General features: G+C 37.9%; 1 protein-coding gene across 2 annotated transcripts; it reads right to left on the bottom strand.

Annotated features, from left to right (window-relative positions):
• Positions 1-498: 498 nt before the first annotated feature.
• aifm1 (apoptosis inducing factor mitochondrion associated 1) lies at positions 499-12,129 on the bottom strand. 2 transcript variants are annotated; one of them, XM_044140948.1, is made up of 18 exons: positions 11,892-12,129; positions 9,978-10,108; positions 9,749-9,854; positions 9,152-9,238; positions 8,578-8,649; positions 7,963-8,075; positions 7,727-7,857; positions 6,220-6,310; positions 6,045-6,129; positions 5,897-5,973; positions 5,123-5,231; positions 4,906-5,013; positions 4,735-4,823; positions 4,505-4,645; positions 3,403-3,545; positions 3,079-3,203; positions 2,301-2,488; positions 499-2,224 (listed from the first exon to the last, which is right to left on the bottom strand). In XM_044140948.1, the coding sequence occupies exons 1-18, from the start codon at positions 11,977-11,979 to the stop codon at positions 2,153-2,155; spliced, it is 1,956 nt and encodes a 651-aa protein (XP_043996883.1). In that variant the 5' UTR covers positions 11,980-12,129; the 3' UTR covers positions 499-2,152. The 2 variants fall into 2 exon arrangements, with proteins under 2 accessions (XP_043996883.1, XP_043996884.1); XM_044140949.1 differs by having other exon boundaries at positions 8,578-8,646.
• Between the last annotated feature and the right edge of the window lie 3,361 nt (positions 12,130-15,490).

Genomic DNA, 15,490 nt, shown 5'->3' with positions numbered 1-15,490 from the left:
TTAAATTAAATCAGTAGATAAAATTAATCTCAAAACATTTTAAATTAGTACTGACATTTTTAATGCATAATTTTCAAATACTAACACAGCACCCAGGTTACCATTTATCTACAGATTTGAAATAAAATTGACAGCATCAAAGAATAAAATAAATAAAATAATTTAGACTTTTTAAGTCTTAGGCAACCATTGAATTGTACACACCTAAGAGGGCCATGAAATAAAATTAAAAAAAATAATGTACTATGTTAGGCGCTAACCATGCGGCAACTACATTATCTGAACTTTTAACAATGACTATATTATATAAAAAAATAAAACATTTGTGGTACTCTTGTGAATTACTGTACAGCATTTCATTTTGTCTAACTTATATGCAGACGGCTAGTAAATTCTAAAAATAATTTATATATTTAACAAATATGAAGTAGTTGATTCAGATCAATTCCAATAAAAACCAGAAACGTTTTGAAGAAAAAAAAAAATCACCAAAAAAAATATTTTTAAGTCTTTATATAAAATTAATCTTCCACAAATTAACAAACGGATTGCAACATTGATGATGAGTGCTAAACATTTGTTCCAAATAACTCCAGTGAATTATTGTTTCAGCTCAAGCACACATCCACTTATTTATTTCTCCCACATTTGTCTTTAGTATCCGGTTTACTCATCTTTTTTTGTTTTTTTTTGCAGGACAATTTAAAGGCAGATGCTGATGGAGCTCGTGTTGAGAAGAGGAGAAGGCGGCGGTTCCAGCCACTTACTCGTGTAAAATTACAATCAGGCAACGCGATGGGACGTTACGGCCGCACGCGTTTGCCTCACATTTGAAAGCTCCTTGTGCACTTCGTTCTGGAGCCCACAGTGTCAAATGAGATCAAGGATGTGTGAGAAAATGAAGCACGAGAGCCATCGAAAAAGCAAAAAGCCCAAAGTGGGAGAAAGGGAAAAAAATAAGAAGAGGGGGAAAAGATTTCTGCCTGCTTGCTCATTTTTTCCCCCGGACAAGACGGGAAAACTAGGCCAGGCTTTATTCTGGTGTCGGTTTGTTGGGAGTTGGATGCTGGATTGACTTAATATGAACTTCAACACGCTGTAAAACACGCTCATGAAGCATCACATTTCTAACATTACCCACGCTCCTAATTCCGATAAAAAAAAAATTTTTTAAATGTGTTTTTAACAGAGCCGAGACATTCCTCATTCGCCATTTCCATCACTTCGAGTAGCAATCTGCCAAGCAACTGGGGATGATTCTAACTCCTCGGGACAGATGAGTTCAACCTCACTGACTGCAACAACAGTCTAAACAATCACAGCTTCGGATAGAGGTCACTGCAGCTGCTCATCACTGCCATTATCTGGAGGCAGAGCTGAAAACAATGGGTTGAGTCCAATTTAAAAATAGCTTTTATTGCAGCTTCTCTCACAACAAGCTGCACCGATCACACAGAAGGAGAACAGTTCAGCTTTGTGAGTGATTGGGGGGGGAGGGGGGGTCGATCACAAATAATGGGGGAAGGAAAACAAGACAAAGAGTTGTCATGTGGCAATAGACCAAAAAAATCAAAACAAACATAATTAAGACAGCAGATACAAATCCCAAATATGAAAATATCCACAGTTTAATATACATTGATCCTCGCACTGCAAAATACAAAATCTTAACAAGTTTTTCTGATCTATTTTCTAGTGTAAATATCTTACACTTCAAATAAGACTAAATTAATTTACAAGTAACTTTTCCGCAAGATATAAGAGCTTGTTTTAAATTTTAAAAAATCACTAATATTGATAAAAAAGTGCTAGATCCACCAGCAGATTATTTTACTTGTAACAAGACTTTCCCGGGTTAACAAGTGAAATAAGAATGGAACTAGTACTTTTATCATCAATCATAAGACATTTTGATTTAAAAAAAAAAAAGCTCCTGTATGCTGCTTGTAGGTTAGTTTAGTCTCATGTTATGTGTACCAAGATATCTGCAATAGGAACTACACATGAAAAAACCTTAAGATTTTGTGCTTTTTGCAGTGATAATTTGGTAGCCATGAGTGGTTGTGTCTTAATGAAGGAGTCGATCACTGCCACAGTTCAATATTCGTATGAAGAAAAACTCTCTCTCTCCTGAGTGCGACTGTTCAGCGGCTCAGTCCTCATGGATGTTGAACAGCTTGGCCACCTCGTTCAGGTCCGTATGCTCCTCGCCGTCCTTGATGATCTACAATTTTCCCACACAAACAGCTTTCAGTAAACGCATCACGTATTTGAATTCTTCCATGAACCCCGAGCGGTACCTTTCTTGCGATGGGCATTCTGTTAAACACGTTCCACAGGATGATCCCCACCACCACCTTCTCTCTCAGGTAGAAGATGATTCCTTTCCCGTATTCGTCCCTGTGCTCGACGACAGGAGCCGGCGCCGCCGGGGCCACCGCGCTGGTAGCCGTGTCCTCTGTTTCGCTTTCTGAGCGGATCCCGGTACCTGGAGCATGATCATAGAGGAAGCTTCAACATGACCGTTTTTATAAAATTTTTTATCAGAGTCAGATTTTAGATTTTATTCAATTAGAATCAATATAGTAATTATGTTTCCACTTTATTTGTGTTTTTTTAAAGGGGCAGCATTATGTATTTTCCAGCCACATGGTGCCATTTTATAGCACAATCAACTAACGATGTTTTTAATTTTCCAATCAATAACTGAAATGTATTGTGACAACAATAAATCAAAATTGTTATAAGAAAAAATCCACAATGAATGATAAACTATACAATAAATGCCCACCTCTTGAATTTTCTTTTTTATTCTAAGACAATAGGTGTTAACCAAATTGGCAATTTTTGTTTGCTTCTATCTTCTGATCATCTACATGATTTGTGCGTCTCAGTAAATGTAAATATTTCCATATACTATCTCTTCATACATGCATTTACTGTAGCTTCTCTCATTAAATGCACAGTTTCCTATGCTGCAAATGTGCAGACATTTCACACAAACCCAATGCAGCACACCAGCAAGACAAAAACTAAATATGGGATCATTAACTATATTAAAACACTGAGTACGCCTACCTGACTCCTCAGTAGCAGCTCTGGGTGTGTCCTTGGCAGTGGCTTTGGCAAACACTCCTACAGTCGGCAGGCTGCTGTCAACAATCCCAATAGCCTCATAGCCGACATCGGGTCCCAGGTCGCTCCTGCGGAAAGGGACGAAACGCTCAGCTCAGAGAAAACTGTTTCACATCCGCCTCAAAGGAAGAAACTAAGAGTTTTCAAGTTTACTCCAAAGTCATCATTAAAAATGATTAAATCTACTTAAGTAAAGTACAGATACAGGAAAATTGTATTTAAGTACAGCAACAAAGTATTTGTACATTGTTACTTCCCACCACTGACCAAAACATAGACTGATGCCAATAAGGTTTGTTGGCTCCCGTCATGTTCTCTCCTGCAAGCCTCCCGCTGACGACGGCGTGGTCGTGGTGCTCCACCCGCCTCCGGCCCAACCTGATGTCATAGAAACAGGCCGCATCTCCAGCCTAATGTGAAACAAACACGACTGAGCACTTTGCACATTACAGACCAATAACGTTAGTTGATAATCAGAGGTGGGTGGAGTAACCAAACATTGTACTTGAGAAAGAGCAGCAATACTTCAACATGTTTTTACTCAATGTAAAAGTGAAAAGTATTACGCTTACTCAAGTACAGAGTAACTGATCAAAACAGAAATCATTTAATATTTAAAAATTACAGACGGACCAAAATGTAAAGTTATGTGGAAATGTTGACATTTTAAGGACCAAACTGAAAATAATTTGTGTAAATAACAAAATCAAGCAATTTCTTTTTCCGAAATAAATTTCTTTCAAAATAAAACTTGAAATTTAAGAAAAAACTGCAGGTGTGTGTCTGGTGAATATTTGGTTTAAACAAGCTTGTTCTTCATTCTGTGGAGTTATTCACAAAGGGTAAAGTGTCCAGAAACTTTACTCAAGAGTAGCAATACCTCATAATAAATGTAACCGAGTAAATGTGACCAGTTCCTAGTCAATTCTGTTCATAACGCAGGATATGAGGAGCACTCAAATTCACTTTTCTTTTTAATCCAACATTGTGGTGCATAAAGATCTAGTCAAATTCAAATCTGGTCAAATAAGCTGCAGAGCAAAAGATGATCCAACGACAAAGAATTATTTAAAAAAGAACAAAGAAAAAAAGATTTTTCAACTGGAAATGGAGGAATTTAATTTGTTTTTTGTCACATTCATATAATAACTTTATGCCTGTTTCTCATTTCTTCTATCAACACTTATAGCCAAAGATTTCATTCTTTCAGAGGAACACATGACAGAGCTGCTTCTCTCTGCTGCAACATGAACCCAGGACTTATCTGAGCAGAAGGGGCACTGTGATCACATAACATAATACACAACATTTGCAACACATATAAAAATCCTAAACATGATCTATATTCAGAAACAGGATTTTTACTTACCACCCAGATATTGGACCTGGCCTGCAGCTCTGCGTTGACCCGATAGCCACCAAAGTCCGAGTCCACCTCTAGACCACCAGACTTGGCGAGGTCAACGTTGGGCTCCAAGCCGACGGCTGCGACAATGTGATCCGTTCTTACCTGAAAGGTTAAAAATCAACATAATTTGTGCCTGATAATTCCATCTGGTGCATTGGACAAAGTTCAATTTGGTTGAAATGTGAACCTACCACTCTTCCATCCTTGAGTTTGATTTCCAGTTTATCATCTTTGTAGGACACGGATTTGACCACCGCTTCCCTGATGACCTTTACACCCTCTAACCGGACGCACACACAGAGAAACAATGAAAGAAATCAAGAGAAATCCCATTGATATCGCCCGTGTCACTCAAGGTGTACCTTTCTTGACTTTTTCTGTTGTCCAGTTGCTCAGATACTCAGGCAGCACCTTGCCCATGTTGCCCTTCTCTGGGAACATTTGAATCACCTCTAATCCGGACTCTGTTGCTGAAAAACAGGAAGATGATTGACACACAAGCAAAACGGTTTGTTCTGTTACATCGAACTATCAGCTTGATTCATCTTGAAACTTTCCCAGCTTGTCAAGAGGTCTTACATCTCCTGCCAAGCGCGCAGGCCAGCTCGCTGCCCAAGAATCCGCCTCCTATGATGGTGATGGACTGCGTGTCTCTTGAAACTTTGTCCAGGGATTTAAAGTCGTCAATCTGCAAGTAAAACATCTCACTTCAGACGTTTTAGGATCTTTATAAGACTGAAAAACTCAACATACTTCAAAGTAACAATCTGTCTGTTTTTACTTGGAGTTTAATGGAGTACATTTTGACGCTACGTTATTTTTACCATGAAAATAAATATGTATATTGGGCTGCAACTATCAATTATTGCAATCAATCATTCTGAAAATGAATTGCATTTAAATATTGGCACATTTTGCATTTTGCCACTAAAGCTTTTTCTATACAGTATAAGAATTACATTAAAAGATGCAAATAAGGAAATAATTCAATTACTTTTTTGAAAAATAAAAATTGTACTGCCTAAAATGCAATAACATAGCAACCCTTTAGCATGCGTGCAATCATTTGTAGCAAAAGATGCATGTGCAGTTAAAAATACTCCCTACTATTCTGTTGATTTATTTTATTAACAACAGGAGAGCAAAAGGTGTTTAATAGAAGATTTTTATTTTTACAGAATTTGAACCAAGTAATGTATTTATAATATTTAGAACCACGTTTCATTGAAATCTTTTGCAGAGTGTCTCTCTCTACCCACTTTGCACATCTACATACTGTAACTGTGAGCCGTTCTACTTTTGAGAAATTTAACTTCTACTCAATCTGACGCCACCTAGTGGTGAAACTCTAACCTTGCGGAAAACAGTTGTCCTCTTCATCACTTCCTCTCCAGCTCTTTCGATTACCTGGAGATTCCTTGGGACCCCACCTGAAGACAAAAAGTCTAAATTAGAATCTCTCACATTTCTATTAACTACGGTCTGTAATATCACAGCTTACCTGTAGCAATTAGGCACTTGTCATATGAAATCTCCATGTCATCGTCAAGTTTGACTTTGTTTCCTCTGACATCCATATGAACCACCTAAAACACATAAAATTCGGTATTTCAATATAAAGCATGCTAAACTAAAACATTGTTGTGCTTTTGTATCAACTAAATCTATAAACCAACCTTCCTGCCAGTCAGAACAGCCACTCCTCCGTTTTCAGCACTGCTCAGCTCTTTTGCATCGATGTAAAACGAAGGCGGCTGGAAGTAGATACTGTCAAATAAACACAGCAGTGTTGAAAATGTATAGCTCTCAAATATGAAAAGAAATGCTGATACAATAAATGCCAATATCCCTTTGAAAACTGGCAAACACCTGGAAAAAAATCTTCCACCTTGGTCTTTTCAGCTGATTGTCAAGGAAATGATTTGATTTACAATCAGAGGACATCTAGACCAGCCAGTAGCTGAAGCATCCAACAGTCAGTCAAAACAAAATGAAGGTCACTAGGCATAAAGGAGGCTTGCAGGGAGGGAGATCAACACCAAACCAATGAGGCACCATTTTCAAGATCATTGTTGTCTTAATAATAACGTACTTGGTGCTGCAAATATTCAATGATAATCTGCCTGAGGCAGCTCAATAGCAAACTAAATATATAATTAGTTTTCAAACTAATTGGTCAAACTGGTGTTTAAAGCATTTGAGGGTAATGCTGCTGGTTGTCTAATAAATCCGACAAGCTGGTTACAACTTAAAACCAAACAACTCTGAAAACTGCATAAATCTTAAAGATTAACTTAGTGAACTTGCAGTTAAAAAAATTAAAAGAACAAAAAAACAAAACACAATGTGGAAGCTGTGGTCTTGAATAGTTTTGCAAGTAGGGAGAAAAGCGCAGCCTCCACCCAACAGGTCCCAGTAATATTTATGAAGGAATCCCTCCAGTCTGGTGACCTTCTCTCATTGTTGTGACCGACAGTCCAGCTACTGCCTGCAACATAGCGCCTGACTTTTGGCGCCCTCTGCTGTTCATTCCTGGATTGTAAACTGAACACTAGAGAAACCCATTTCTGATCTGCAGTGGGTGCTTAAATATGTGCTTTATTGTATTAATTTGAATTTGTGAATATATAAAACTTTCATCTGAAACCCTTTGACTAGTGTAGATTCTAGAGCCATACATTATGAGGACAGGTACCGTTGTTGAAAATTGTCATTATATAATTTGTGACCACATTTTATTTGCTCTTCTTCTTATTTGTTTATGAGCACACTTTCCCCCCCATCATGTTTTCTGAGCTTATAAGTTTGTCAGCTGAAATCTACATCAAGTTTATACATGGATGTCAGCCCAACTGCTCAAATATATTATTTGCAGACAGGGCCTTAAAGGCAAGTGACCCAAAATATAAAGCTCACCAAAAGTACAGATTTTTTATTAATATTTTTTCACATCCAGCTAAAAAAAACAGACTATATGCTCTAGTGTAGTTTGTGGAAACAGGTTTTAATTGGTTGAAGTTTTCTCTGTGCTAAAAAAAAAAGTTAGTAGTTAAATTCAGACTAAAGTAAACAAACTACAAGTTTGAAAATGGAAAGATGGAGAAATTCGACAAATATTCAAAACAACAGTTTAAAAAACATTTTTAAATAACTTGAGGTTGCCTGAAAAGACTAGGAACCCACCTCCTTTCCTTCCCGTTCCACTGTTTGAAACGCAGAGTTTCTGTTACACTGGGGTCGTCAGAGAACCACAGCTCCTTAGAAAGAGGCGGCCTCATGTACGGAAGGTCTGGCTCATCAGTTACAATCAGTACCTGCAGCAACAACAAAAAATATATCAAAGCTTAGAAAAAATAACCTCTAAAAATATAGAATGAATATTTTCTACGTTAAGACAAATGAGAAGAAGCCTGACTAACCTTGGCACCAGGGTCTCTGGCTCGAATAGATCGGGCAGCTGCAAAAGACGCTGTACCTCCACCAATCAGGAGGTAGGGGGCGTGTGAGGGCAACGAAGGTTTGGAGTCTGCAGCTGGTCAGAAAGAGATAAGAAAGGAAATAATCAGTTCATGGTCTCATTAAGCTAACAACCATATAGTGATGGAATAAAACTTTGAAAAACTTTATAAATTTGCAAGAGAAGAAAAAGAAAAAAAATGATCAAGATTAAGAATGATTAAAATGCTTTAGAATTTATGATTAAGGTTGGTTCTGCTTTGGAGCGTTTCGTTAGTACAACCCAATCTTAAACCAAACTCAAAACGGGGTTTTTGGATGTGGATCTTAGCTTCAATTCACAGTTTTGTAGCCGGTTCTGAAAACTACAGTAACCAATCCCTCAGTCCCTTTCCATCACACTAAATGACCCATAGAAATCACACTGCGTGAGCTTTCAGAACACACAGCTGGGGTTTGGGGAACCAAAGGGGCGTGGCCTACAACTCGCAGTAATCTGCGAGTTGTAGCCTTTCAGTTTTCTGGCTAATATTTATCGGTCACCACACAATAAATTTTGCTTTTCTTCTCAGTCTTACCCTCCTCAACTCCAGCATCAGTGAGTGGAGCTGCTGCCTCTTCTGCTGAGGTTTCTGCCAGTGGCTCATCTACTGCGAAAGCAATACATGAAATTGGCTAAGAATTTGAGCTACTCGGTAGTAATGGAGAAGGGACGACCCATGTTTTATGGTGGGAGCATTCAACAACTGGGAGATGTAGCGTAAAATCCAAAAATAAGTTAAAACACCAAATAAAGGCTATCGTAGTAATTTTCTATGAGGGCAGATTAAACTTCACAAATGTACTAGCCAATAAAACAAAAAGTATTGAAACAGAGTAGAGAGGAAGAAAACAGAAGTGGCACTGGTGAGCTGGTTTCCAAAGGATGCAGTGAAACTGTAAACAATGTTACATAAAAATGCACACGCCGCTAAAATATCGTCAAGGTTCATGCAGGAACTTTCTAAGAATCTGATTACAGACTACAATAAGGTGATTGTATCCAGGATACAAATATGGCATGCTAGTGGTTTCATGCCCAAGCTACGGTTTGTACAGGAAGCATAACAAAACACGTATGTGGTTGGCTAGAGTAAAAAGCAGGCAGCTGACCTGGGGGTGGTTCTGCAGCTTCACTGGGGGCCGCTGTTTCAGCATCAGGCGCAGCGGCGGCTTCAAGTTTTGTCTCAAAACTTGAAGCTGAGCAACAAACAAACACACTTATAAACACCAATCACTGTAGACTTAGACTGAGTGTAAGGAGAGAATGATAAAATACACAATGTCCCTTGAAAATGGACATCGTCTTTTGACATACACAATGTCAAGAGACATTGTGTATGTTTATTATTTTCTCCATACGCTCAGGAGAGAGCATATGGAGAGAGATATTTAGTAAACTTAAATATATCACTATTACTGAAAATATCTGGTTTTCATAGCAGTAAAGAGGAAGCTGAACTGAGTACTGCAGAGTCAGCTGCTTTTACACCAAATCAGATCAAGCTATGAATAAACTGTCCAATCAAAACAATGGTCAAATGATGGCCGCTCAAAGTTCTGGCAGTAGCTATAGACATCACTGCCTCAAAGTACTCTATCATCATGGCTTCAGCAGCGAAAACACAAGGAATCAAAAGTAGGCATTTTTAAGTACAGATACACTCCTAGACATTTCTCTTTAAAGGAAAACAACATGACTGAGCTCACCTGGAGGTTCTGTATGGATCTGTGAGGCTGATTTATGTTTTCTGGAGGTAATTTCTGTCATCCGCTCCAGATATCTTTCCTGGTCTCCCTTTAGAGTAATGACAGCCTGGGGGGGAGAAAAAAAAATCTAAATAATAATATTTCAACTTACATACAAACAAAAATTGATTGTATAGCATTGAAATGCATTGGAGAAATTCAGTAATGTATTGGGAATGTTCCTACTCACGTATGTTAAGCCACCGACAAAGGCTGCTCCAACTAGGAGGGCGTATTTGAGGTTGTCTCCGCCTCCACCCACCGGCCCTGTGGACATGTGCGCCAAAGGCACAAACAGAGGCGTTCTGGCATTGTTCCACCCTGAAAAAGATCATTGGAAAAACTTCATTTATACATCTGATCTCAAATTGTCACCTTCCTAAAAAATAATGGCCAAAGTCCTTTTTTTTTGCCAAAAGTAATTTTGGGGGAAAAAAATAAAAGTAAAAATAATCACCACCTCTTTCTTTCCAAAAATGACTTGGACCATTATTTTACGAATGTGATGATTTAGAAAGAGAAACACCCCCATTTAAAAAGTCAATTGGAGTTTTGACAGACCGGACACCTGTGAACATACATTGGCTTCTGTTAAGCTTTAAAAATTGACTTCTTATGGTTTTCTTCTAACGACGCCTTTATCTGACTGCACAAATTATTGCTGAAAAGTGGAAATAATCTCCCACCTGAGCAGAAGATCTCTGCAGCCCCTCTAGAGTTACTGTTAATTAATGCTTTCTTATAGGTCTTAAAATTCATGAGTGTGGGAAAATCTTATATATCAATTAATTCAACAGCTTGTTGCTTACCGATAACTTTATCCTTCTGTACTACTGGTCACATTATGAGTTGCATGTTATTTATGATTTATGGCTGAGACCTTTTTCAGTTCTTATAGTAATTTCCCCCAAACCATTTTACACTAAGCCACATTCACCCAACAGCTCTAGAAAAAATGCACACATTCATACACTGACTGGTCACAAGGCAACTTGGGGTTGAGTTCAACTTTAGCACTTAAAGGAGCTTTCCTCTATTCCTTTGCAGCTCTATTGTAGATTTACTGCTACTGCTGTAAATCTTACTGAGCCGTGCAAGATTCAGCTGAGAGACAGCTTTTTTTTTTTTTTTTTTGTCCATTCCAGTTCCCAACTTAGAATAAGTTGTGCTTTATTAATTGTTTTATTCCAAACTGAATGCAGTCTGAACGTCTTTATGTTTCACAGCAGAATGCCATCTGCCACAGTTTGTAATGGTAAAAATATCTCCTTTTCTATTCAGTTTCTCACAGTGCTAATTCACAACAAATGTTAAATCAGGACACTTTACAAGTCAATCAGATCCTATAGTTAAAATTAATGTCAGCTGTTACCTACTTTTAATCTAGTAGTATAACCTCGTTCTTCAATGGGCCTTGTTTTAGCACGACTTCATTTGGAAACTATGCATATGAAAAGTATCCAAATATGGATGTGTACAAATAAAATGGACCATTAACAATCCACTTTGCAAAGATGAATATTGTCTTGATATTTCTTAAAATGTAGAGAAACCAGAAACCTATATGGATGGAAAATTAGGCTAATTAAAAATAGCCCACACTTCTGATGAACTACTAGAACAGTCTTGCATGCTGCTGAAGGTCAGGTTGGTGCCTGTGCTTATCCCTTCACAGTCTCACAATGGGGGGCGAGAATTTAATCCTTTAGATAAGAGTCAGTGCATGTGATCATGGCAACAATCAGATGGGTGGTCTCAGAAAATGGTGCAACACCTGTCAGAGAAACACTGCAGACACATCAAACCCATGATTATTGATAGGCTGCACGCGGCCCCAGTAAATACTCTACATCTATCTATGACCAACTGCATTAATCATTACTAATGCATCTGAAAAGGCAGCGTCAACATTTGCTGATTAGCTAGTTAGCTTCGTAGAGAACATAAAGGTCGGGCTAGGTAAAAACACAAACCTAGCAAGCCTGCACACAGAGCGGTTTAATAATGAATCAAAGCATACATTTATTAGAAGTTCATTCAGATCTGGATAAAGGGCAGCTAACCCTTTATCCAGAGGGTTAGGGTAACCATTAAGTTCACCTACCTGCTCTCCTCACGTTCTGTCGGCATACAGTAGACGAGGCTCTGGCCAGAGGTGCAAGCTTCTTCCATACAGCTCTACATGTCAGCATGGTGGCTCGGCTCAGCTGCGACAGCTCCCAGTTACACTACCGACAGGTCGGACAGAAAGCTAGTTACAATTAATGAAGTCCGACAGACGACTAGCAGCCACACACACTGCACGCCAAGGCCAGAGACAGGTCATACGTTTCAAAGGAGTGCTGGGTAATTGCAGAGACTGTTGACAGAGGGAGATTAGCTACTGCTAACGCAAGCTAAACACGATAACAGACCAGAGAGAAAGATGGTGTTGCAGTTTAAATAAATAACAATGAGACATTCCCAAGACTTAAGAACCTATACGCTATTACCTTAATATTTTATATACAAAATAATGCAACACAATTACTTCTACACTTTAAACGTACATTTACTGAATGTAAAATTTAGGTTGGTTATTTCATCTGACCTCTACTGTAAGTTCCTTCTTTCAAGGCTCTTTGGTAAGGTGAACTTCTTCTTGATTTTTCAGAAAATAAAATTGTTTCAAGACGCTGCTGCCCCCTACAGCTCACAACGTAACGCCAGAATCAATTTGATTCAATATGCCTGTGACTTCGGATTGACTTCACTCTTAATGAAGATATTTTAAGTATAAATAACAATAGTTGTTAAATATATATGTTTTGTAAATATGTACATATATTCTTATAGCGTATATGTACAAAGAGGAAGAGAAGGTTATCTTTCTTATGATATGTTCACAGAACATCAGACCAAAAGCACCACAAGTAAACATGTAAAGAAGTGAGTAAACAATAATTTATACATGTGATGATTTTAGTAAAATTGGAAATAGATTACATTAATGAATAAGTTCAACTGTGCTGCCTGTACCAGGTGCTCCAGGACATGGTACAGGCAGGAGGGAGTTAAGATCAGCAGATCTGCTGATCATCCTCCATAATGGCTATTATAGAGATTTATCTGTGCACTTCCATCAGTGTGTGATTGTGTCTCTTTCATAAATCAGGATAGGTCCAAACTGCAAAAAAAGAAAAGAAAAAAAAAGAAAGAAAAAAAATCACACCATCAACCCTACTATTAAATGTGGTGGCGGCAGCATCACACTGTGGGAATTCTTTAGCAGGGTCAGCAAAGCTGGTCAGAGGGAAATTCTCAAAGAAAACTAAGTATTCACTCAGTAACGTTAAAATATGGATATCGGTTGCATTGTTATTTATGTTGCATTGTTTCTGTGTTTCTTGATTTCCTTATAGAAGGCTTGAGATCATATTATCAGGATAATTATATGTTCAGTAGTCCTGCAGTTAAATTTAAAATGTGTATTTAATTATTTATCATTATGGTATTTATCATACAGTATAACACCAAAATGTCCACAAAAAAAAAACAAAAAAAAACAAAATGAAAACAATTACTGGTTAGAAAAAACAACCTGAGGCTAATCTTAACATGAATATCAACATACTCACATAACAGATATTTCAACCTGCTGCAAGTTTTCACAAAGTGCTTTGAAACATATTTAGTTCTAAGCCAGACAAGCAGTTATTGGTCATCAAACCACACATGGTGCAGATAAGAGCAAAAGATGGCAGCAGTGATGAATGTTGCAACTCCAGCTGAGAGAAACCAAGCAACTCAAGCCGATGTTGTCAGTGAGATACATGGTGGCTTTCGAAGAAGGGGAATAAAGTGCAAGCTGGAGATCAGTGGAAAAGGTGGCAAGTGTCTTAATTTGAAAATATAACTTAACCCAAATGAAGAACTAAAATCTAGACATAGAGCAAAGCAAATGTTCAATATCAAACATGTCTTTGTGTGATTGTGTTGACAAAACCAGTTGTTTGAACAGTGTAGCTGCAGGGGACAAGAAAGGAACGATTGAGGTTAGTGTTGCTCAAAGGAATGTATTTGTATTTTTTTATTTATTTTTTTTTTTTTGTATCGTTGCTATTTCTGGGGAAGCATTTGAGGATTTTATGGCAGTTGTGGTGATAAATTGAAGTGGAACCAAGATGTTGGATAGAAGAAGGTAAGCACTCCGGGTCGGTCTGATGAAAGAAGTCTAAGAAGTTTGAAGCTCTGATGACTCCGCAGGAGAATACACTGACAGCGAGATCCAATTCAAGTCTAGGCCACAAGAAGATATGAGGTAAGTAGTGTGAAAAATACTCTTAGAGCTTCATTACAGTGTTGACAATCAGGAGCTGAGACGGAGTTCCCCTGTTTATTTCAGCCAGTGGCTTTATGAGGCGATTGGACACAGTTAAATCAGCAGCACTTTAATAAAAAAGGAGAATAAAAACAGGAGAAAAATGTAGGGGGAAAAAAAGAATGCAAAAAACACAAATCAAGGCTTTAGGAACAACAATAATTTCCGATGTTAGCCTACATCTTGACGGATCTTTCTCCTAAACTTAAGACAAACTGTAGAAAAAGGAGGATATTTTTTAGAATATCGATGCCAAAAACTTCTGCTGTTGAAGTCTATGGAAAATAACAAGTCAGAACACTCCCATTACTAATCAGTAAACTGATTGATTCATCCACCAACACAGAAACAAATACGTGACACATGAAACAGCAGTAATAGGAGGATAGTTCATCATACAGTAGACTCACTCCGACATTAACAGTATTTATAGTAAACTAGTCTGACATTTGCAAAAATGAGCAAGCTTGTAAAATAATTTGGCCTATTTTGCTGAATCCTAACAGACATGGTAGGTGGAGAGGCTGCCTCCAGTATGAGATTTTATATTACATAGAAAGAAAAAAAACAACAAAAAAACAATAGGAAATGCAAATGCTCCAGGATTCATGTAAACCATTTCCAAAGAACCTCAAACAGATGCTGGCATATTGATTTTGCAACCTCTCTTATCACTCCTTTGCATAAGAACACGATACGTTAGTTTTGAAAATATGGCGATTTGTTTAAACGGGGGTTAGAGCACTGGCAGAAAATGAGTTAAAACAACAAAGCAGCTGTAAGATCACAACCATGAACCTGGTTCTCTGTGAGACATGTTTGAAACTTGTACTCCTTTTCCTGTTAATATGTAAGTATATGAGAAGCAGGTTACAGCATTATGTGTGGCAGTGACTAGACCATACTGGAAGTGTGAATAAGGGATATTTTTGCAGTGCTTTGCAAAAAGTATTCACACACCTTCGACTTTTCCACATTGGTCATTATATTTAATTGGAATTTGATGTGTTTATTTACTTTTTTTTTTTTTTTACAAATAAGGAAACAAAACGTATCCCCCATGGCATGATGCTGCCACTCCCATGTTTCACTATGGAGGACAGGTTGTCTAATGAGGCCCAAAATGCTAACAAGCATTGTAAGTTGTCATTTTAACACTTTTTCTGCTGGAGTGTAAATCTCTGATTTAGGAGAAGAAAATCATCCCCAGAGCATGATGCTGCCACCACCTGTTTCACTGTAGGATTGGTGTAATAATGGTGATGTTACGTTTTTTCCAGAACATGCAGTGTTTTGCATGTAGGCCAGAAAGTTCAGTTTTGGTCTGATCTGACCAGACGTTT

The sequence above is a fragment of the Gambusia affinis genome, linkage group LG15 (genome assembly GCF_019740435.1).
Source record: "Gambusia affinis linkage group LG15, SWU_Gaff_1.0, whole genome shotgun sequence".
Classification (NCBI taxonomy): Eukaryota; Metazoa; Chordata; class Actinopteri; order Cyprinodontiformes; family Poeciliidae; genus Gambusia; species Gambusia affinis.
The sequence above is the reverse complement of the archived record's forward strand: the minus strand, read 5'-3'. Positions and strand labels throughout refer to the sequence as shown.